The sequence below is a fragment of the Vulpes lagopus genome, chromosome 16 (assembly GCF_018345385.1).
Source record: "Vulpes lagopus strain Blue_001 chromosome 16, ASM1834538v1, whole genome shotgun sequence".
NCBI classification, from domain to species: domain Eukaryota; kingdom Metazoa; phylum Chordata; class Mammalia; order Carnivora; family Canidae; genus Vulpes; species Vulpes lagopus.
The window spans coordinates 3,835,039-3,859,467 of NC_054839.1; the positions used below are offsets into that span (position 1 = coordinate 3,835,039).

General features: G+C 40.7%; 1 protein-coding gene across 1 annotated transcript in view; it reads right to left on the minus strand.

Annotated features, from left to right (window-relative positions):
• The window catches only part of MYO16 (myosin XVI), a 451,497-nt gene that overhangs the window by 151,550 nt on the left and 275,518 nt on the right, over nucleotides 1-24,429 (minus strand). The window contains exons 21-22 of the mRNA XM_041730888.1: nucleotides 21,174-21,326; nucleotides 17,266-17,466 (exon numbers count right to left, since the gene is read on the minus strand). Of these exons, the coding sequence (XP_041586822.1) occupies nucleotides 17,266-17,466; nucleotides 21,174-21,326 (354 nt within the window). The remainder of the gene's footprint in view (nucleotides 1-17,265; nucleotides 17,467-21,173; nucleotides 21,327-24,429) is intronic.

Here is a 24,429-nt window from a genome sequence, read left to right on the forward strand (position 1 = left end):
ATTCTTGTAGATGTTCTTTATCAAATTGAGAATGTACCTCTAACCTTATTTCTCTCAGTGTTTTATCATGAATGAATGTTGAATTATCAAATGCTTTTTCTGCATCATGTGACTTTTCTGTTTAGTCTGTTAACATGGTTGATTATCTTGACTGATTTTAAAACTTCGTACCAGCTTTGCATCTCCAGAAAAATTATTCATGGTGAATAATTCCTTTTACATATTGTGAAATTATAGTTGCTTATTGGAAAAGTCTTTTTGCATCTTCATTCAGGAAGGATAGTGATGTTCAGCTCTGTGTGTGTGTGTGTGTGTGTGTGTGTGTGTGTGTGCACTGTGGTTTTCGTACTGGGTAATACTAGCTTCATGAAATGAATTGAGAAGTGTTCTCTTTTCTATTTTCTAGATAAGACTTTGTAAATTTAATGTTAATTTTCCTTTAGACATTTGATAGAATTCTCCAGTGAAACCATTGGGGACTAGGACATTCTTGTTGGGGACATTTAAACTATAAATTCATTTCCTTGATGGTTATAGAGATATTCAGTGATGTATTTCACTGGGTGAATTGAGGCTGTTTGTGTTTTTTGAGGAATTGGTCCATTTCATTGAAGCTGTTGTCTGTGACAGTTGTGTATAGTATTGCCTCCAATGTCCCCAGGGGTTGTGATGATACTGTTTTATTTCAAATATATTGCAGTTTGTGTCTTTTCTCTTTTTTCTTCATCATTTTTTCTACGTGTTTGTCATTTCTTGGTTATCTTCAAACAACCAGTTCCTTGTTTCATTGATTTTCTCTACTTCTTTTAACTTCACTGATTCCTGTTTTTTTAATGCCTTCTGTTTGCTTGCTTTGGCTTTATTTTGCTCTCATTTTTCTAGGTTCTTCAGATAGGAGCTCAGGTCATCAGCTGAGACTTTTCTCTTTTCTATCACATGCATTTAGTGATATAAATTTTCTTCTCTGCACTGTTTTAGCTATGTCTGACAAATTCAGTATGTTGCATTTTCATTTTCATTCAGTTCAACATACCTTTTTAATTACCTTGGGACTTCCTTTTTGATCCATGAATTATATAGAAGGGCATTATTTAGTTCCAAAATATTTGTGGAAATCCTCCTGCTATTTTTCTAGTATTGATTTTTAAGTTTAGTTGCATTGGGGGCCGTAAGCCCACTCTATAGAATTCTAAACTTTCTGAACTTTCTCAGTTTTTTTTTTAAGATTTAATTATTCATTCATGAGAGACACACAGAGAGAGGCAGAGACATAGGCAGAGGGAGAATAGGCTCCCCGTGGGGATCTTGATGTAGCACTCGATCCCAGCACCCCAGGATCATGCCCTGAGCCAAAGGTAGATGCTCAACCACTGAGCCACCCAGGTGCTCCTTCACTTCTTTTGTTTTGATTTACAGCACAGCACATGGCCTTTCTTAATACATGTTCTGTTGGTACTTAAGAAGCTTACATACTCTGCTTTCATTGGTTTAAGTGTTCTGTAAATGAGTGGGTCCTGTTGGTCAGCAGTGCTGTGGAGTTTTTCTATATCCTTGCGGAGATCCTTAGAGATGTCCTATCAGGAAGGTGCTCTAGTCACTGCTGGGCAGAGAAGTGTTCTGGTCTCCTGCATCCCTCGTCCTATCTCCCTGGCTGTGGGGTGAACAGGTGGAAGGGGCTGGCATGCTTCTTCACTGCTTCCTACATGGCCCCCACTGAGGGGGTTTGGGGAGAAGGAAGCTGTGGCCTGGTTACCTCTGGGTGATGGTGAAAGTCCTGGCCCCCTACTCAGCCTCCTCTGACACCTCCTGCTGCAGCAGAGAGCTAGGGGTATAATACAAATTCAGAAACTCAGCACAAAAATATGAAATATACCTATCTATTTCAAAATTGCATGCCCTAAAAGAAAAACTGTATTTTAATACATGTAACTAAAGGGTTGTTTTGTTTTTGCTTTAAAAAAATTACAGAAAATGAGGTGGCTACAGCAAAAAACAAAACAAAACAAAACAAAAAAAACATAATGGAGACTACAGTAGCACACATGTGCTTTTTTATCCTAAAAGAATGCAAGAGCACAAAGTTAATTACGAGAAAAAGATGGAATGGAAAAGCACTAAAGTCAATGAGCACTCCCATCAGATCCCCCAATAAACCTTCACCACCTATACAAAGACGTCCACTTCGCCCAACAGGATTGTCACACATGGCGCACCTTTCCACTCAACCTTCCTCCTCACTTTATTTGTCCACTCGGCAGACCAATCCCTCCCTTGACATCCATCCTGCCTTTCCTTTTGGCAAATCTCATGGCTCCAGCTGCCAAGGCCCAGTCTGGTTTTCAGGCCCAGCATGAGGTGGGGCAGGGGGTGGGGGAAGGTCTCCAGCTGCTGGTGGAGAAAGCACCAGCCTGGCAGGGCAGCATGCCTTCTGAGTTCCAGCTCCCACTAGGCATGGCACCTGCTGGTCAACCAGGTCAACATGCTGTGACTTCTTGTCTACAGAACATAGAAGGCAGCGCCAACCTTGCTTTCTCTCTCTACCTCTGTCTGTCTGCTTCTCTCGAGGTGATTTTGAAGGTCAAAAACAAGATGGTTAACACTTAGCTCTGCCCAGCACCTGGTTTTCTAGTTAACGCCCCTATACCTACTTCTCAGGCTCACCTCTACCATCTTCTCTGACCTGCTCCAGAACTTGTTTACACCACTGACGTGAGAAGGATTCATGGAGTCTTCTATGTCCTCTGTTTTGAGGCTGCCAATAGGGCTGCCCATCCTGTAGTATCATCAGTCAGAAGTTATGTGTCACTCTACAAAGGAATTGCTTCCAAACAAAGCAAGTCTTCTGGGGGAGTCAGCACATGAAGGTTGTCACCATCTCCACCGTGGCTCGGTACCTTGCCGATAGCAACGGCCTCTAGGAGGCCAAAGAGGCAACAACAGCAGAGAAAAGAAACCATAGAAGTCACAAAACCGTGAGACAAATGGCCCTGGTTCCCATGTATCCGAAGGGAGGTGAGCCTCAAATCATGGTGGAATGGACAGAGAAATTGCTATGCAAGGCAAACACCCAAGGACAGACTCCATCTACCCTAGAAATCACGCATGATTTCTACTAGAGTGCCCTCTTGATAGGACATCTCTAAGGATCTCCACATGACTTTGAGAGTCTGTGCTGTCACGACAGAGCAAGGTCTGTCCTCTCAGCTGTGCCCCTGAGGAGGAGGGACCAACCCACAGACCGGTGGATAGGCGTTGTGAAAGTTGCAAAGAGAAGGTGGGAGGCAGAGGCCTTTCTAGGTCACTTGGGTCGGCTCTCTTGCTGCCCTGCCTTGCCTGTCCTTGTTGGTTTATTATTCAGGGATGAAAGGAGAAAAACATGAAAGCAGCAAAAGATAGAGGCCAGTCTGGGCTTTTAAATACTTCTTTACTTTCTCCCCTCTGTCTTTACATAACTGGACCTCAGACTTTATTTTCTTTTCCTCTTAAGGCCTAGAAGACAGGATTCATGTGTTAAGTGGCAGCGTCCCTCATGCATGTAATGGAGACATTTATATGCATCCAGCCCAATACCAATGTTTAAGGAAGCTGTCTCCACATTCAAAGATTCCTTCGGAATGAGACTGTTCAATGAAAGGACTCCAAAGGAAACTTAGCATTTAGCTTGTGTTTGAGCAGTTAGCAATGCTCAGGCATTGGGGGCCCGTGGAGGAGTATGGTGTGAACCAGGGAGCAGGTGCCATGTGCTGCTTTCCGGAAAGTCCTTGCTGTAACACTCTGGGACCGTCATACACATGATCAAAAGATAAATTATGTTAGCTCTATATGTAAAAGGGAGAGTCAAGCTCTCACCGGTACTATGAATCATACTTTATCAAGCTGCCTCGTTTCTGGGGTCCACAAAGAAAAGCTACGAAATGCCAACCACAGGTATTCTCCTCCTTGAGCTCAGGCTTGGCTGATCCCTAAGGAAACGGAAGCCAGAGGTGGGAGCACTCCCTGGTCGTCACTGGCTTTCCAGTCTCTGAGTGGAAGGCAAGAGCAGTTGGTTTACTGCCCCTTGGCAAGGAAGATCGGCTGGAGCTGCGCTCTGTGTGCTCCAGCACCTGTTTTGTGTTCTCCCCGCAGGGGCCTGGCACATTGCAGGAGGCAATGCATGGTTGTGCTCAACTGAGCACCTATTGTGTACTAATACCTCCAGTGTTTCTAGAAACAGGTGTCATAAGTTACCTACAGGAGAGCATTCTCTGGGGCTTAATAAACATGCACACACTTTAGACTCCCCCAGCCCTCTTTAATCATCACTGATGAGAGCAGAACCAAAGAATCTGCATTTTTAACCTTCTCCCCAGTTAATCCTGGTGTTTATGCAAGGATGAGAATCCTGGCTCCAGGGACCAGTGGCATAAGCTGCTCTTCGAACTCTGTCCTCCCATGGGGCGCAGGCAGCGAGCATAAGGAAGCCCAGGGCATAAGTTTGCAGAGAACTGTGTCCTGGGCATTTTAGATATAGCACAATGACTAGAGTAGATATTGGCATATCTAAAAATGGCTGAGAAGTTAAAAATGAGACACCACTATAATCATACTTATGGCCAGCCTTTTTTTCTTAGGATAGTATTTCTAAAAAGCTGTTCAGAAAGGATTTTCAAATATTTTTGTCTGAGACAGTAGCAATAGAACCCAGTATTTTTCAAGCAACCTTGATTGCCATGGTATCCTAGGTAAGCCATAAACAGTGCTGGCAGTTTGGGGAAATAAAAAACAAGTAAAAATGTGCTGCAGTAGAAGGGGAAATGGACTCAGGGTTATAAAGAAGAGTTCTTACTCTCATTTCCACCCATCAACTGAAAACACAGTTATGGGATGTAGACTGTGATCATCAGCTACAGGCATGACATCATTGGTTTCTCTGAAAGTCGGTTTCTTATTTATTTCATGTCAAGTTCACCAGAGCCAGTTCATACTCAAGTTTGGTGATTTTGCCAGCATAGCCCACAACACAGACAATTATTTTAAGGTAACAGGAACAGGATACATATGAACACAGTAAACGGGCACAAGTGGATATCACCTACTTAGACTTTCAAATTGCCTCTGATGTGGCTAATAGCCAAAGTTACTACATAGAATCTTCATCAGATTGAGGACATTGACAGGGTTCAAAGACTACATCTCGAAAAAAATAATCAGGTAAAATAGCTAGGGTAAGTCTTTTTATAGTCCTTTATATTTTACAGACACATTATAAAATATAATACACGTATATTCATAAAATTGGGAAACCATAAAAATAATGAAGTAAAAATTACTTGTAATTCCTTTTCTCAGAGACAGCCAATATTCATCTATGTATCATCTATCAAATCTATCCTTGTCTATGCACATCTTAAAAAAAGAAAAAAAAGACTGGCCACACATCGTGCTTAGCGATGCCTTGTCCTGTTTACATGCACTATCTACTCGTGGAGGGTCCCTGCCCTTGTCTGCCTGGCGGTGCTCAGTCCCAGCTGTCCAGTGGGGCTGCAGCGGGGGCCAGAGGCAGAAGACCATAGGGTAGGACCCTTGGAGACTCTTCTTCTCTCCCCACACATGGGTTCCATCCTCACCCCAGAGCCCTGGTGGGGTGGGGCACTGCCTTTGGCCACAGGGTCCAGGGCCACCTCCACTTCCCTTCCTTTCTCCAGCCTCAGAGGAGGTGGGTGTTCCACGGGGCCACATCTCTGGGTCACCTCAATGTCTCTCGTCTGTCTCAACTTTCCCTGTGGAACCTATTCTCTGTACTCCTTTCCTCCTCCCGAAAATTTGGCACAGCCTCCTTTGCAGACTGCACCCTGCCTGACCTCAACCATTCCCAGTTGCTTGCTTTATCTATTCCAGTCTCAGTAAAGGGCAGGGAGAGAGACCACACTCACCACTGTTCAATACACCTGAAGCCAGAAAAGGAAGCTCTTGAAGGTAAAGAGGAAAACAAACACAATGATGCAGGGCCAGAAGGAGCTAATGGGGACGGCAGACAAAGCAACAGGAGCCAGTCATTCTAGAAAGAGTGAGTGTGATCGGAGATCTCATCTGTGCCCAGAAAATGATTCCTGTGGAGGGAGCAGAATGGGTCTCATCACTCAGGCCTGGATGCGCAGCCTCACAAGCTAGAAGGGGAAGAGATGACAGCCAGCAGAGCACTGCACTGAAGGCTGGAAACATAAATATGATTGACGACTCTCCATCCTTATTTGGGGCAGAATCAGGAAGGGAACAGAGAAACACCCAAGTGCCAAACCCCAGTGCAATATTCCTCAGGGAGCCTTTTATGGCCTCACTCAGAGATTCACGACTCACACTGCAAATACCTTAATCACCCTTTGCTCTCATGCTCATCCAACTTATCTAGAGACTATCCATGTCTACATATAAAATACCCCAGTAGGATGAGGGGGTTTTCAGCAGCGCCCTCATGCTACCTCACCCGGCAGTAAGTTAAGGACAAACCAAACTGTTGGTTATATTATCACATAAACAATGTGTTTCTGATATGGGAATCCATATTTCCACACAGTTGAAGTGCTCAAAGCTAAAGTTTCTGTAAGGGAGCCATGTTCAATGACAGTTCAGGCATTTTAGGATACCCCAGATCACGGTGGAGATAGCTTTCATGGGTTTCTGGCAGCATGGGTATTTGATTTGTCTGTGTGTGTTTATCTCTCTGTGTGTTTACTCTATTTATCATCTATCTATCTATCTACTTATCTATTATATCTATCTATCTATCTAATCTGTTATCTCTATCTACTTATCTATTATCTCTATCTATCTATCTATCTATCTATCTATCTATCTATCATCTATCTGTTATCTACCTATCATCATCTGTCTATCCTTCTGTCTATTGTAATTGATTTATATTTCAATGTCTACCTCTATGGATCTATTGCTCTCATACCTAGTGTGAGTACACAATAGCAGTTGCTTTATAGAGCATGAATATATGGCCATAAATGCTTTTACACAGCTTCTCCCTCTCGTCCCCTAGGTCAAGTGGGAGGGGGTTTCATGGGACCCCTCTTAGGATCCAACATTGACATTGCTCCACCACTTAGGAATACATTGCAAGCTGGTGTTTGACTCCACCAAGCAGCACAAAAACAGAAGTGGGCAGGTGATGGGGGGAGGTGGGGAGGAACAGTCCCTGCTGTAGTGGGATGAACTCTCCTTGTCTGCTCTTCAAAGTGGAGAGCACAGAACACAATGTTTGTGATGAACTACAAAGGACATGGCAAAGTTTCCCTGATGTGCTCCACAAACCCAAGTGAGGCTACATCCTGGCCAAGAGGATGTGAGCTGGGGCTGGTGGTCACAGAGCCCAGTGTGGAGACTCTGTGTGGATGAAGTCCAGAGACCAGGGCTGGGGGGAGCAGCCAGCCCAAAGCATCAGCACCACCCCCGCCCCCCGGCAGGAGCGGGTGGTGCATCACAGGGATGCACGGAAGCACCCAGGCAGGGTGAGCCCTGAATGCCAAAAGGCATCCTTCTTGGGCAGCTGCTGCGAGGACATAAGACCACACAGCTCAAGAAAAGAGAGAAAACAGAACTCCTAAGGTCACGGAACAGGGCCTCCTCTGCAGCGGAGGCAGGAGGGACCTCACCTTCCAGGTACATTTGTAATTATGATTATTTAAAAGGACTAGTTCTTCACCACTGAACTGAGTCCCTGCATGCCAAGGAAAGCAAGTGAAGGACGTCCTATTACTGGACGGAGACCAGAAATATCACTGGAGCTGCCTGGGTTTTTATTTGGTTCCAAGGAAAGGACTGTCTCTGCTGAACATATTTGAAAAAGCGGTGTGAGCCAAAAATAAAACTGAATCTGATTACATCCCCCGAGTTGTGCTTGTTCAACTACCAGGTCCATGAAAAACAAGCGTGTTAAAATGGTCTGGAAGATCCGGTCTTTAAAAGGGAAAGGGAAGTGCATTCTTCCACCAGGGAGACCTAGAGTTAGTGGCAACCCTGCTTCAAAGAGTGGGTTTGTGAACAGCCAATGAGGAAAGCAGCCGTCACGGCCACGAGCGCGTCTGTTATTACCAAGTAGAAAGAGAATAACTACCTCTACCTTTGAACTGTGTTGCTGGAGAAACAAAAAGATAAATGGAGCAGAGGAAGTTCATACACTTTTAAGTAAAACCATCCATTCATCCCTTTATTGGTAACCAGAGCCTCTCCTGCCAGGTGCCATCCAGCGGCTCCTGCGTGAGCCAGGGGCCGTGAACAAGAAGGAAGCACTTGGATTAAGTTTGGATGGCTGTTTGGTATCTGGCAATCGACTGGTATTTGGCTATTAACTAGGGTTCTGGGTTCTGATTTTGGCAATTAACTGGGTTTCTGATTTTACCATGAATTGAAAAGTGGGACAAATACGGGAAATCAGTTTTACTGCTTTACTTTTTTGAAGTGGGTTGAGAGGGAGAGGAGAGCGTGGGAGGTGGTTTGGGAATTGAGTGCAGTTGGCTTCTGGATCTACTGAGCTGAAGATGCCAGCCAAGGAGAGATCTTAACAAGCATATATGCAGGCGTGAAGCCCACAGAACAAATAGACTGGAGTTTCAGGAGTCATGTCATGTTGGAAACTGAATTTTGAGGGTATATAAAGCCCTCGCAGGAGATACAAAATACTCTCCTGGGAAGCATCGATATTTATGGAATGGAAGTAAATTCACTTATCAGCCAAATTTAATCCCTTTCTCTACCATGTTATTCATGTGATGCAAAATATAATTTCTGGAAAAGAGATGGTTGGGATTACCGGGTGATAAAAACTCCAAACTTTGGAATATATTCTTGAATATAATACATCACATCAGAATGTATATAAAGAATGGATTATAGGAAAAGAAATGAAAGATCATCTTCAAGCAAATATAAATGGGTCTGATAACTTTTCACGAGTGGTTTCAGCTTTCTATCTGAGGTTTGCTGACAAGAGTCTCAATTTTGTGTGTAGTGGTGAATTGATCTCTCTATAGCCATCAATATTTATAAGTAGAGACTTCTACTTTTTTACTTTTCCATGAAGTGATTCTGTCTAACAGTACTGCTTGCTTTCATTCTGATTCGCTTTATGTAATAAATACTAATAAACAAAGAAAGTTAGGAGCACACAGCATTATTGTTAAGGGTTCTTATCTAGCATCTGAATATAGACATTGCCTTGAAATTGCCATACCTGAAACTTATGAATAGACCTCACTGGTTCCTTTTAGGGGGAAAAAACAACAACAACAACCCAATCAACTAACAATAAGATATCAATATTTCAAGAAACCTACAGTTCCTTATTTACAATTTTCTGTGGATCCATGAAGATACAGAACCTATTAAATCCCCGAAGAAACAGTGAGATGCCCTGAATGAGAGCCTGCATTTTCTATTCCAGACAAACCCCTGGATAAGGAAACATTTATCAGGTCTCCTACAGAAATTTACGCCAGAGGCAAAACTGATATGAGCAACAGAGGACCAGGGGCCTTGCTGAGTTCATTTTTATTTTTCCAGAAGTCTGCCCAAGAGGTGAGCACATACAGATGTAAATGAAGCTCATTCTGTGTGGGTCAAGATATCTTGGTCAGAAAAAAAAAAAAAAAAAAAAGAAAAGAAAAAAGTTATCTTGGTCAAATACCCTTTAATAGTATCTGTTTGGCTTAGACCAGACAGCCAGAAAGCTTTCATTGTTAAGTCTGGGGATCCTGCCTGGAGAAAAGAGAGACAAATAAATGGAAGGCTCCCTATTGATTAGTTCATCTCCTTTTTTCTTTTGATTTAAAGGTTCACTCTCCAAGTCTTCTTGGGCTCATCGTGTCCCTCACAGATCTCTGGGGTGAAGATTGGTTGACAAGTGACAGAAAGAATTGGGAAATTGAACAGGCCACTATTTCCTCTGCATACGTGTAAATATATCTGAAGGGACAAGAGGCAAGAGGTGTGCTGTCATCGGTACTGACCTAGAATCTCCTGCAGTAGCTTTACCTCTCAGGTCTGAGTAACAGCATCAATCTCAACCAAAAAATTTCAAACTTAGTTTATCCCATGATAGGGGTAGATCTTATTCAAGGAGAAGGAAAAAAATCAGATGTGTTCCAGACTGGCCACAAATCAGTAATACCATTCTTCCCCCACATGACTTTGATCAGCGATGTTTTAGTAACATGGTTCTCATAAAGGCCTGTGGAAATCAGTGACGTGAACACTAATGATCAAGGCCTATGTGTTTGGGATTACCACGTGATCTGCAGGGATGCAGTTTAGGGGACAGAAAAAGGGATCCTGATGAAAATAATCAAAGTCCACCCACGGAAAGACACATCTACAAGCACATTATATAAAAGGGCTATACATTCTTAATCTGTTGTAAAATTACATCTCAGAAAATCGCAGAAAATATAAATCGCAGAGAATGCTTTCATTTCCTTCAGGCAAACAACAATGGAAAGGATCTTCTAAAATCTGCAATAAAATTTCACATGCCTCTTTGCCCCATTAAAATATTAGTCATGAAGCTAAATGATAAAGAACATAATTTTTTACACAAATTCTCGAAGATCTAGGAAGAGGTACTTAACATGAAAACAACCTGTTTATTCAGTGGAAAACAGGATGTCACGTTATCATCAGTTAAAAAATTATCTAAATATTTTCTCTTCTAGTATTATAATTTTCACAGAAAAATATCTCCATTTCTACACTTTCCACTGAAGTTTTTCAAGCATGATAGGAAGAGAGAAAAAATACCATACTATAACTTTGGTGGTTACATTTTTCCCTATCACCTGTTGAAGTGATGATATTAATTACACTAGGATAAACAAAAATAAATATTCTAATGTGACTTACAAAGTACTGCTTCAGGCACTAAGCACATTAATAAGATACAAAAATTAACAAGTATATTTTTTGACTAATGAAGGACATTTTATTACTGACTTAATTTACACAAGTTAACTGGGCCCTAATATTCTCATCTGAAAATATAGCCAGTGGATTAGACGATCCCTGAAATATTTTCTAGCCTTCAATACTTGTTATTGATGAGTTCAAAATATTGCTAAATACAGTGGTGCATCTACATGGAAAGACCTTCAGATATTATTGGGGAACTATGACTCATATTTGATGTGACACCTCAAAATAATCTTCGGGGCATTGATTTCTTGCCTAATATGTGACCTCAGAACAAGTTTATGAGGTTGACAATTATATTCTCCTGAATTACAAACTCTATGGATGTAGCAACTGTGGGTCAGTGTCCTGCTCAAAGCTCCGGTGATGAAATCCCCATGTGTCCTGCAGACCTCCTCTACAGTATCACACGGATTTTAGGACTATAGACAACAAACACTTTAAGAATTTCACACACACTGTAATGGATATGGGGGCCTACATGGTACTGGAAATGAGAAGCAAAATAGGGTAGTGTGACCTACCACCCTGTGGTGGGTTGAATAGTGTACCCTCAAAATTCATGTCCACCCAGAACCACAGAATGTGACCTTATTTGGAAATAAGATCTTTCAAAGATGTAATTATATAAGACGAGGTCACAGTGGATAGGGTGGGCCCTAAATCCAATGCCTGATGCCTTTAAAGAAGATGAGGGGAGGCCATGGGAAGACAGAGGCAGAGACCGGGAGCTGTATCTACAAGTCAAGCAATGTTGACATTGGCACCCACCAGAAGCCAGAAGAGAAGCTTGGAACACAGTTCCCTCAGACTCTGCTGAAGGGACCAAACTTACTGACACTGGATTTTGGATTCTAGTCTCTGGAAATGTGGGGTAAATTTCTGCTGTTTCAATTACACAGCTTGTAGAACTTTGATAAGGTACCCCCAGGAGATTCACGCATAGCTGTTCCATCTTTGGCGAGTCATTGAACTTCACCAAGGCTTACTTAACTGAAAACTGACATAGCAACATTCATACAAAAGGTCTCAGAAGAACTTTGTAAATCAAAAAATGCCATGCCAGCATCAGACATCGCTATTGATTAGGGAAGGAAGAGATCAATGAAATTTGGATCAGGCCAAGACCTTGCTCCTAAGATGGGTAAAGTTTGGAAGGACAGGAAAGAGGTATTCCAGGTGAAGAGAACCACATGAGCAAAAATAGAGGTGGAGAAATGTAGGGGGCTCTTTCAAATGAATAAAATGTAAAGAAATTACATAATCTTATGAGTTAAAACCACTCCATTCTCTTCTGGAGGCCAGAACTCTGACGTCAAGCATCTTTACCCTCCTGGAGGCTTGAGGGGACATGCATTCCTGCCTTTTCTAGCCTGTGAGGGCCCTAAAGCTCCTTGCCCCATGGCTGCATCTCTCCCGTCCCTGCCTCCATGCTTGCATGGCCTCCTTTTCTCTCCTAAATCTCTCTCTGCTTCCTTCCCATAATCTTGGATTTAGAGTCCCCCAGATAATCCAGGGTAATCTCCTCACCTTGAGATCCTGAATTTAACTACATAAGCAAAGACACTTTTTCCAAATAAGATTCCATTCCCAGGACCTAGGGGTGAGCACATGGCCATATCTTTCTGGGGGGCTACCATTCAGCCCACTGCAATATTTAAGGGTTTGGAGAGAGAAACACAGACACATCATCTCAGGCAAGAACAATGTCACCAACTTGATTTGTATAAACCAGGCCACTCATACAGGACACTCATCTGGGCTCCAAAGAGAATCACTTTGTGTTTAAGCAAATTATTGCAATAAACAATTTTCAAAGACCTTATTAGCAGACTACAAAGGTCAGATAGGCAAGTATCATATTTTATAACTATTACTTTGACCTGTATTTTCATTGATTTAATTTTTATTACTTCAGATTGCTTTAGTATCTCCTAATCCATTCACTTTTCTCACATTAAAATTTAGGACCTTCAAAATACTATTTCCTATTAGAGTTAGTTCAGAATCACCTTAATGGAAATTCAAATTTCCTCGGAGCCAATGTCTTTTTCCAAATCATAATTCTTCTTTCTTTCAAGATTCTTAATTTTAAAAGCCAATAGAATTAGACACTCTTCTGGATTTAATGCTTATCCATCATTTAAATCACCACTAGAGGTTCAAGAGCAATTCCTAAAACAGCTAATCCATATATGATTTATAATTTGCTAAAACAAATAACAACAACAACAAAAAACCCTCAGCCTTCTTTAATTCAGATCCATGCTCATTAATGAGACTCTGTTAATATTTCATGCACAGCCTCTTCCCATTTACTTTAGAATATTTCTGTAATGGAGATTGGAAAATACACCAGGCTCCTATGAGTAATGAAAAATTCAAATGTGTTTAGGAAAGATCTTCAGCTATAATTCAAATAATGTTACTTAAACATCTCTAAAAGGACCTAGGGGCCTCTGCTCCAAACAAGATTCAGAAGCATAGCGGGGGTCTCATAGCCAGAGCAGAACTGTTAGATGGGCAAGTCTTTCCTGGTAGGCTGGATGTCAATATTGTTACCAGCCACAATGATCATCCTGCCCGTGTGAGGTAAGTTTTCACTCGCCAAACCAGGTAAACCAGTCACAGAAGAGCAAATGGTGATCCGAGCGACACTCTAGCCCATCCATCTGGCCAAAAAAGAGGCCACAAAGAAACCCAAGAACCCTAGAGCCACTGAGCTCTTCCCTGGGATCAGCTTTATCACCAAAGGGCCCTTCAGGAATGCTCATACTACTGTCCAAAATAGATCGTGCATGCTGTTTCTAAACCAATTAGCTCTTTGCTCTGTCTCTGGATTTATAAAATGCAGAATATGCTGCTTTTCTTGAAAATGTAAAAGCTCAAAATTAAATATATGTAGCTACATCTGATGATTAGAAAGGCATATGGCTTGACATATTGCCACAAATTACATATAATCTATACTGTAACATGTGAATGAGTCCTTAGGGAGTCCTTGGGGTAAGACTCATTAGTAGATCTCAGTTAAATGAAAGATTTTTATAAAACCACAAAATTGACTCCAATTATGGAAAATCCTGCTTAAAACATAAAGGCACTTTTACAGAAAAATTCATAATTCCATGGGGTTTGGCTCTGAGGCAGCTAATCAATTGACTGGCTCTGCTTTGCTTTATCATTATCAGAGCTCAATAAAATAACTGTATTTATTCAAACTGATTGTTTTTGTTTCCCCAAGTTTAAAAAAAAAACAAAAAACAATTGAAATTCTATTAAGTGGTTACAGAACAATTTTTAGAAGCAAACATAAAATAATTAACAAAGTATTATCCCAAAGCTTGGTCCCATTCAGTTTCATGCAATTAGCATTTATTGAACAATCTAACAAATCTCCAAGATTCAATACAAACAGACTTAGGAGGCGGGTCAGGTAGAGACGGACTTAAGATAACTTGCTTAAAACTTAGAATCACTACTTATGTCTCATTGCAATACTTCAACTAAATCCTAAGAATTAATAAATGCTCAATATGAAGAAAATATTAAAAATTCGAATACGGGACTAGAAGATTAGGTACTGTTAGAAAAAATTTTAAAGGCTAAATCTCTCATACGTAAAGGCAGTTAATGGGTTAACAACACTCTAGGAGTGTGTGTGTGTGTGTTTGTGACAAATCTTGCACCGAGTCCCTCTCCCTGGCCATTCACTGCTCGGTTCATCCTACTGCTCCATGCTACCATAACTTCTCCTTGCCTACCTGTTCCACTCAGGTGTATCTCCTGCTGACCACATTCCTCCTTCTTTTCCCTTGGTTTTCATGATTCTCTTTCCTATTCCTTTTCTTCATCTTCTCCATGCTCTTCCTAAGTGAAATCATCAAGATACACATTTCCACAAATATGCCTATGTTTCTAAAAACAACCAACCTCTTTTATTTGTCACATCCTATTGAAGTTTCTATTAAAAACCTCAAATTCAAAACATCTATACTGAATATCTTTCCTCCCAGACTGCCTCTTTTCCCGGATTTCCTCTTGTGGTTGGCACTAGAACCATCTGACCATCGGAGAGATACGCCTGTCATTTCAAGCTACAGTTCCCACTGGCTTTGGAGATTGTGTCATTGGCATTGCATCATTGGCATTGCAGCCTCCTCTTGAGGACACCAGCTCTGCGATCTTCTCCTTCGGTCCAAACCCAGTGCTTGCTTGAGTGTTTCCAGAACCTCCTTCTTCTCTCCCCGAGTCTATCCTATGTCGTGTCCTTTGTGCCTCTCCCCGAGTCCACCCTATGTCGTGTCCTGTGTCTCACTTCATGTCATGTCCTCTGTGCCTCACTGTCTGAAAATACTTGAGGAGTTAACACAATCAAGAGGAGTAGGTCCTCAGTAGTCCATGTATATTTATTCATGATTTGGCCCCAAGGAGCCTTTCTTGAGATTTATTTCCAGCCAATCTCTGTAGACTTAACTGTACTTCTTGTACCATTTCCCATATCTAGAGTGGGTGGACATGGCAGAAAGGCCTACAGCACTCTCAGGAAGAGCCACCTTCCTGCACTGCACACGTTCGAAGGCAGGAGGATTCTCAGACTTCTTTGCAGCTAGCATCTGATTGTTCTTTAGCTTCCACCAATCTGGAACTATTGCACAAGATTCAAAGGTAGGCGTGATGGAGGCCATGCTTCTGCTGCTTCTCCTGTTTTGGCTCATACGCACATCATGAAGATGCTTCGTCTTCTCTCACAGTGGAGAACCCCAGGCCCTGTCACTGTGTCCCTGACTCCTCCATGCTGAGTGCCGGGGTATAGGCCCTTTAAAGGTATCAGCAGTGGGTGGTGGCCACAGAGAGTCAGAACCTAGAGCAGCAGCTTCTCGATTTGGCTGGAAGCTTCCGGATCCAAGATGAGGCCATGGTTAGGTTGGAAACTCCATCCTGTGGTGTAGTTTTGAGTTATTTCTGAATGTTCAGCTTGGAGTCTCGTGAAGATTATTTTCCCATACCAGATTATTTTCCACTTGAATAGCTATAGTGGATTCTGCTCGATGCAACTGCATCCTGGGGGATGCACATGCTATTCAAAATTCCACATCTACCCCAGAATGCTCCTTCCTTTTATCCTCACTGAACTCTATCTCATCCCCACATTTGACCTCCACTAGAATATATTTCCACACTTAGGTTGGGAGCCAAATGATTGCTTCCTTCTTCAGGGTAATATAGAGCTTCGTTAATATTACCAATGTTATTATAAGCAAATTCTATCATAACTATGTTAATTTGCCTTTTCCTGATTTGCTGACAGTGAGATATGTGAGGGCAAACAATGCAGTTTATTCATCTGTTTCTCTAATACTCTAGGTTTGGCACCTAGTAGAGTCTCAGTGGACATTGGCTGGAATGATCTGAAACACGCTGATTGGAGGTTTCACCTTCCGGTATGTGACTTCCGCTAAGTGCCAAATGGGAGAAAACCAGGGGCCACAAATTCAAAAGTGGAAGACAGTTAACATAGATGGGCCTGGATTGAGGGTAAGTGGGACTTGGATTGGAGTATCTAAAGATGTATACAGTGTGACCTTGGGAAGAAGGCAAGGAGGGTATTTCAAGCTTGAGCAGGAGGAGTGGATGCCCAGAGAAGCATGGAATGCAGAAACAGTGAGTGGATTAGAAAAAGTCCCCTGAACAGAGGTGTCACCTGACGGTGGTGGTGGGGGGAGCGGGGGTAGGGGGATTGTGACATGTAAGCCATGGCTAAAAAGACCAGCATCACCTCAGAGCCTGGGATATCAGCTTGGCCTACAGAGTGTGAGGATTTTTTAAGCAGGTAAGAGGAGCTACTTGAAGGTACCTAAGAAAGAAAGCATATTTTACTAAACTGGTTAAGGAGCTGAGAGAGGATTGAGAGTAGCTTTCTTTACTCAGGTTGATATGCTTTAAGAAAAATAATTTAATACTAAAAACTGCATTGAGGGCAAGCAAACTCAAAAGACCAATATTTGTTTAGATAATGAAGGGATCCCAGAGTTCAGAGCAGAGCTGTGTGTATTAAAGCCACGGCCCTCTTGCTCATGTTATATTAGAATCTGGGGAACATGATGGAAGGCCCTGACCACCTGCTTCATCACCAACATTCTGAAGATGCGAAGTCCTTCTCAGGTTAAAATAAAAGAGCTGAGGAAAGTAAAACTGTGCTGGTTGTTCAGCCAACTTTAACTCATGAAAATAAGAAACTCTAAAATATCTAAAACTTGCAAGGTCATCCTGACAAGATCGTGACGCATGCGACATCGTGCCACTCTTTCAACTCACCCTTCCTGCATAGTGCATGGTGGTGAACGCCGCACCCTGATCTCTGAGTGCAACATTCCCGTTCCCATCCTTCATGGGGGAATACACGGCATTTGTGTTTGAAGATTCTAGGAGACTTTGTAGCTTTTTGGGAAGATTCGGTTCCAGTGACCAAATCATCTGACTTTCTTCATCCAATAAAGCGAGAAATCCAGATGGCTTCTGAAAATCAAGAAGAGAGAATATGTTTCTTCCATCACTCAAATGGATGGTTCTGTCATCATGCAGGTATGCTCATTTGTATTTTCATTATGTTCCTATAAGCACTGAAAAAAAAATGAATTCATCTACTTTTAATACACACATTTGTGTTTGCTCACTATCATATCCCTAATACCTGGCCAAACTCTGAGATAATGTAGGCTGTAACAGTATTGGTTGATTAATAATTGATTGATAATGAATACATGGATTAAAGAGTGTGCTTTAAGGTCATTAAAACACTGGAGATATTAAAAAGCATATTCTTATTTCAGTAAGAAAAATAAAATTGCCAAAAAAAGGAGAAGTATAATTTTTCTTGACCTCTAGCCTGTATCGACCTCTTCATAGTTAACAGTGGGCAAGTAACTTATCCAAAAACCGAAACTACAATCCTGTTGAGTCATAAAAATTCTAGAAAAAATCCTATTCAGCAGGAAGTAGAAGTGACTATAATATTTCAGTATTAAGACCGGGAACATATAAAGTTGGAAGCCATAACTTGTAAAAATTCAAATTAGAAGTCTGACAGTTTATAGCTGTCAAACACGGAAGCTAAAGTCATACATAAGCAACCACTTAAAATTAATCTCACGTGAAGGAAAACGCTGCTTGAAAGAACTTCTCAACCACTGACAGTTCGCTTCCCGCACACAGAGGACACCATTGTGCCCACGCGGTTTACACATCGGATGAATAACTTTTACCCACTGTCGTGCTGTTTATCTTTCCTTCCCTAGGAAAGTTCTTCTGTTGACATGTCAAATCAATCTTTAAAAATAAGGTAATTTATATTATTTATTTTTACCTTATTCTGTCATATATCTTAATTCTTCACATCAAGTCAGCATGCTTATGGAGATGTGAATACTATAAAATAATTCTTCTCAGGAAGTGAAGGGATCTATACTGACTCCTACAGTGATTCAGTTTATATTTTCACCCGAGGTCACCAAACCATGACATCACAGGCCTTTCATGATGTTATTTATTTGGCCAATAGAAAGTTGTTTCCTTGTGGCTGAACTATTTTAGTTGTTTCAAGCCCTTTAGAGTTTCCTCATGGTAAGGAAAATGCAGAGACAGTTGTCTCAGGTATGCAAAAGTTGGAATACTTCTAGTGCCACCCATAGAGAAGAAAGGTTGAAAGTGGCAGCCATGGGAAGGCTCTATACCTGGTGGGCATTCACCTACCAAGGGGTGCCCTTTGCAAGACATTTGGCAACTGAAGGTTATCTCTGGAGTGAGCAGACAGACAGCCTCCCTGGGAAGGAAGGAGAAGAAGGACTGGCAGAGGGTGAAAGGAGCACCAGGAAGGAATTGGATAGGCCTACAAAAAGCAAGCTGACACACCTCAGCAAAAGACCTAGGTCACTAACACCTCCAGAGACTTGTGGTACCAACACAGAGGTGGATTGGTCAGGGGGTGTGGAGAAGGAAGTCCACTGTATGGCACATACTCAGATAACCTGGGACCCTATAAAGAGCCCAGAGGTGCAAAAATAAAATATAGGTACACAAAATGGATGGAGAGAAGCCCGAAAAGAAAAGTCAATGAGGAGTTGGCAAGGACTGGTCATTCTTGGGATGTTTCGAAAGATCAGGTTCTTCATTTCAATTTGTAAAACCTATTTGCTGAAGAGTAAGATGGTGATACTTAAGAGCGTAAGTTGCTTCTTCACCTGTGCATTTGAGTATTGTGCCACAATACTCCTTCATGTGCTATTACACTTACACTCCTCTCACACACACTCGAGTATGCACAGACACGCTCTGTGCATGGAGGGGTAAATGGACTAGTTAAGGGTGTTGCATGGGCATTCATGTTTCAGGGGCAGTGACAGACTTTCTCTTTGGAGGCTAGAATTTAGAGATTTAGTGCATGTTTCAGTAACTCAAAGTCAAGGCCCCACATAGTATAAAGAAGTGATTGCTTCCAACATAGCCAAACTGCTCTACTCCAAAAGCAAGAGGATATTTTCCAAGGATAGAGTAGTCAGATACCAATGAGATATTTTTTAAAGGATTACAATTTGTATTGTCTCCAAAAGTTTTACAATTCATATGTATTATGTTTTCTGGATGTCTGATATCAAGCCATGAAAGAATGGTGATAGTCAAACTATGACTTGGAAACTTGCTGATGCGTCTGAAGAAGAAAACGGAACATGGAAAAGAAGTCATAAAAAATGGCTTTCAATTCCTTCAGAAGTAAAGGCTTAAGCGAGATGGAATTGTTGTGCAAAGTATATGCCATTTCACCTCAACAACAGAAATCAATGAAGATCGACAGTTCCAAAATGCACTATACATGTGGAGAGTCAGGTGAGAATCTGATCCCTTCCTCCATGGACATAAGACAAATGCATGTTTGTTGAAACATGAATGTGGCTTAAGCAAAAATCCAGATGTCTGTGAGCAGGAGAAGATTGCAGGTACTGTAATCAAGAAGGAAACAAGAAGCTTCCTTTATATTGTGGGGTACACCTGCCTGGTATGCATATTTGCAGGTACATCCAAGCTTCACCCTATACTTGGTATAGCTCTTCATTCTTATGGGTATCAAAGAGTAGTCACAAAAATGCCCATTCTCATTTCCAACTGACGAGTGTCCTCCTATGGAAATAATCACTCCATGGCAAGATCTCAAGGATAGCCATTGAAGAGATAGAAAGAAGGTCATGCTGCTGGCCACTGGTTAGCATTCAAGGATATAACCACAAGCGAGAATGAGGGCGGCAGGTGTCTGAGACTTTAGATACACAGCTCACTATATACTGCCATCACTGTGAAGACATTTTTAAACCTTACATAGAGAAGTTATATACCATGTGTGTCATGATGAAGGAGGGCTTCCTGGAGGAAGAGGGCTTCTTCTGTCATTAAAATAAAGAATGTTGATGAGCAGACAACAGGAGAAGAATATTTTACATATTAGGCAAATGTATAAAATAAACATATAAATCTACATTTATAGAAATAAAGGGTAGGAAATTACATCCTATGCTCTCCAGTGGCTGAAAGGTAGCAGGCTTAAACAATGTTCAAGCATTGTAGAGATATTATTGATAGATGTATATCATGTCTTTCTACATTAGTACAGAGGGATTTCTATTTGTGTAGGAGATTTTTGTTTTTATGATAAAGATATAGAGGCAAAGATTCTTGCATTATAAGGTAGAGATAATAAAGGTTAAGAGTCATCACTGGCAGATGTCCTAAGATTATATGTCCATATACAGATCTATCAATGGTTTTCCATATTTCAAATTACAAATTGAAGAAAAATTTAAAAGATTCCATTGAATCTGTTCTATGATCTTGTTAGTCTTACTATTGTCTTATAAAATATTAATTTTGTACACTGGGGATTTGGAACTGTGCCAAAGGAGAGTTTTATTGACAAAAACAATGCTGACTATTTTTATAACAAAATTATCTGGTATTTCTAGTCCTTTCAATGAACTGATAATCCCTCAAATGTCCCTTCAGAAAAGGGTAACTTGTCCTCCTAAATCAGCTCTGAAAAAAATAAATTTCTGAAAAAAAAAAACCCCAGCAAAGTCTCATATATAAAGATATCTCAAAATAAAGGTCCCTTGAAAGAAAATTCTTTGTCTCCAATATATTTAAATCCTGCAAAGTATCTAATTATATTATATGAATACCTGGAAAAAAAAATCCAAAACTCCAGCCTGGTTACCAGGAGAATAAGCTGTTTCCATGGCAACTCCCTCTTGTACACATTCTGTTTGCTCGTGTAGAAAAAGTACTTCATTGATGTAGTGGTGCATCTTCTCATTGGTCATGTTGACACAAAGCTATTGGAGGGGAGAAAGAAAACAATTATGGCCATGCAAATCCACTCGTTCTGTGACGACTTCAGGTCAGTGACATATTGACTCAAGAACGTTCCACACCCATTCATTAGTCTATTCAGATTAATTGTTACAGTGCCGCTTGAGAAGTCAAAGAAAAGAGTTTCACCTGATATTGTTGACTTCTTATGGTCTCATTATTCAATTTAAAAACAAGAAATATAATTTTAACACTAACTTACAAAGTTGGGGTTTAAAATACAGCTGAGTATTTAAAAATTTTCCAAAAGGAAATTATATCTGGGCTCTCGTCAACAATTGAGGATAAAAGTTGGGTTTCTTCCTTCTGTCTGATTTGGCCAGTGGTTGTTAGAACTTCTCCTCTCCGTCCCTTGACAACTAGAGTCCCTGAGATACAGGTAAAATTGGAAGTGCTTCATATTTATGTTAAAACTTTCTTTGACAAACCCTCACTTTCACCCATCAATTCTCGGGATATAAAAATATTACAACCACCTCCGGTGACAACATGTCACATAAGACATTGAACTTAACATGCTTGGTTGTTAAGGCAAAAACAGTTTGAATATGGACACAGACCAATAAGTCTGCACATTACAGCTGGCAAAGAGAGAGACAGAACTCATTATTTAAATATCATATGGAAAATACTTCCTTCCTTGTAACTGATACAGCCTAGCACATTCATCCCCTTGCTTTGTTCCATTGAAACTAAGTGAGACCAGCCGACCCAGATCTGTGCTTACTCGCCAGAGTATAAATCTCCAGCAGTGATTCTGGAAAGACAAGCCCTTTCCATAAAACTTGTGTAGCATCTGTTCACTGTAGCAGCCCCACCAGGAAAGCAATACATTTACTCATTACTCTCATTTTGTCATAAATGAAAAACAGAAATTTCTGAAAACTGTTGGTAGACAAGAAAAATGGAGACTATAAAGCTTATTTCGCTTTGTTTTAAAAATAATACTTTGAGATGTTTCCCCAATCTAATCAGATGTTATACTCCTCTAATAATGAAGAAATTTTGTTACTAAAGATGAAGGAAAGCTATCAAAGGTTGTTAAAAACTCGGGATGAAATATTTTCAGTAAATGAACAGAAAATAAATGACTCCATTATGGAATGAAACCGCCGGAAAATACTCTCCTTAATTATATGATAAATACAATTGTCATTTTTCCAACTTTTTGATATTAAAAAATATACGAAATCATTTAAGAAGACATAAGTCGATTCTGTATCTCAGCAGTCCGATCTTCTACCAAAGAAGTGGTTTATAAGTGGTTCTGGAGAATATGCCACATGTGATATATTTTAAGAAATGAATTGCTCAGGAGATAAAGGTCGAAGCCATGAAAAATAAGGAGATGCCTGTTACTGTGTGTTGTCTGATATATTACTGTCTGATGAAGTATTCAAAAACAAGAACATCCCTGGATGATTCTCTATTGTATAAGAAACACCCAAATTACAGGACATGTATCTCTATTTTCAGTAACTGAAAATACTTAGATGTGGATGTCTCAAACATGCTGAACAGGATTCTCTTATCACTCTGCATTCACAATAGATGGCAGGCCTGTAGTTGCAAAAACTACTTTCCATGACAACTTGCCTGAATCCTCTCACCCTTGACTGCTTCATAGCTGCGCATCTCCCGATATACCTGGCTGTTCTGACTGACTAAGGCTTTTTGTAAAATTATACAAACAGAGCTTTCAATTGCTATTATTTAACTAATATTTTATTGAGTTGAGTCTTGGCTTTGCTGAATTGATCTGCTGTTTCAGTGAAAATGGTGATACCAAGTGGGAGTGTAGTGAAAGTCACAGAAAAATTAGAAGGAGCTGGAGGGGGTCAGAGTACATCTTTTTTCTTCCCTCCCCTCCCCCCCAGGAAGGCCTAAAGTAATCTGCCAAACTTTGGCTAACATAAAAAGGATTTGGCCTGTGGTTTTGGATACAATAACTCAATTTCTTACTCTCCTGGTCATGATGACTCATAAAACATCCAGCTTCTCTACCGAGCCTCAAATTTTTTAAGCTGAGGCATCGGAGAGTATTTTGTGACATGGAGCGATCAGAAAAATACACCTGAATCTTCTATTGTACATCATGTTCTTTGTATTTGGAGGGGGAAAAGAAGAAGTAATTTATTAAAATCCCATAGGGAAAATGCCAGCTGGATGTATAAAGCTGAGTAGGCTGTGGAGGGATTTTCGACTTGCAGCCTTCATTACAATGATGCTCTCCGTAACGGAAATGTTTTTGTGTTTCTAAGAGGAGAGCAATGCTGAGCAGTAAAGGAAATCACGAGGAGTATACACAGTTCAAAGTGGAATAGTTTTCAAACATTTTGCAGTAATGCGTACATTACACTTTTCTACCAAAACAGTTTGCCTTTCCCTAATCCTATACTGTTCAAAGCACCCACTGCTTGAACCCAAGTTAAAATGTAAAAGAAAGAAAGAAAAAAAAAAGAAAAGAAAAAGAAGAGAAAGAAGGAAAAAAAACAGAAAAAAATGTAAAAGAAGCAATGTAGCATGAACGTCAACACTGCCAGGAAATGTAGCTAAGGGTGCTAATATGAATATAACAGCCTATGTCAGATATCTAGTTGAAAATGGAAAAAAAAATGTATCCCATCCACAAAATAGGTGGCCCCACTCATGGCCAGAGCCTGCCTACCCCTCCTTCAGCTTCACTGAACTGCTGTGTGGTGTGTGCCTATGTGGGTGTGTATTAGACAGAACCAGAGAAAGATACAGTGAAATACGTTTACAGGAAAATTAGTTTTCATATCTAGAAGCATCAATGCATTGATAACTGAGAATATGATCGACTTCAATGCAAAGCAATCATTTTTACTTTTTGACGTCATCCATCAGAATCATAATTGGGTTCCACTAAATTTCTGGGTATTCCTCCGAGCAGCCTGAATGTGAGCGAAGGTAAGTATTCATAGATGAAAATGAGCAATTGTTAAGTACTGTTTAATTAGCATGCACCCTTCTCTGATTAAAATACATGCTTTGTACATTAAGTGCCGTTGCTAACTGGTTTAATAATAAAAATTATGCACCCCT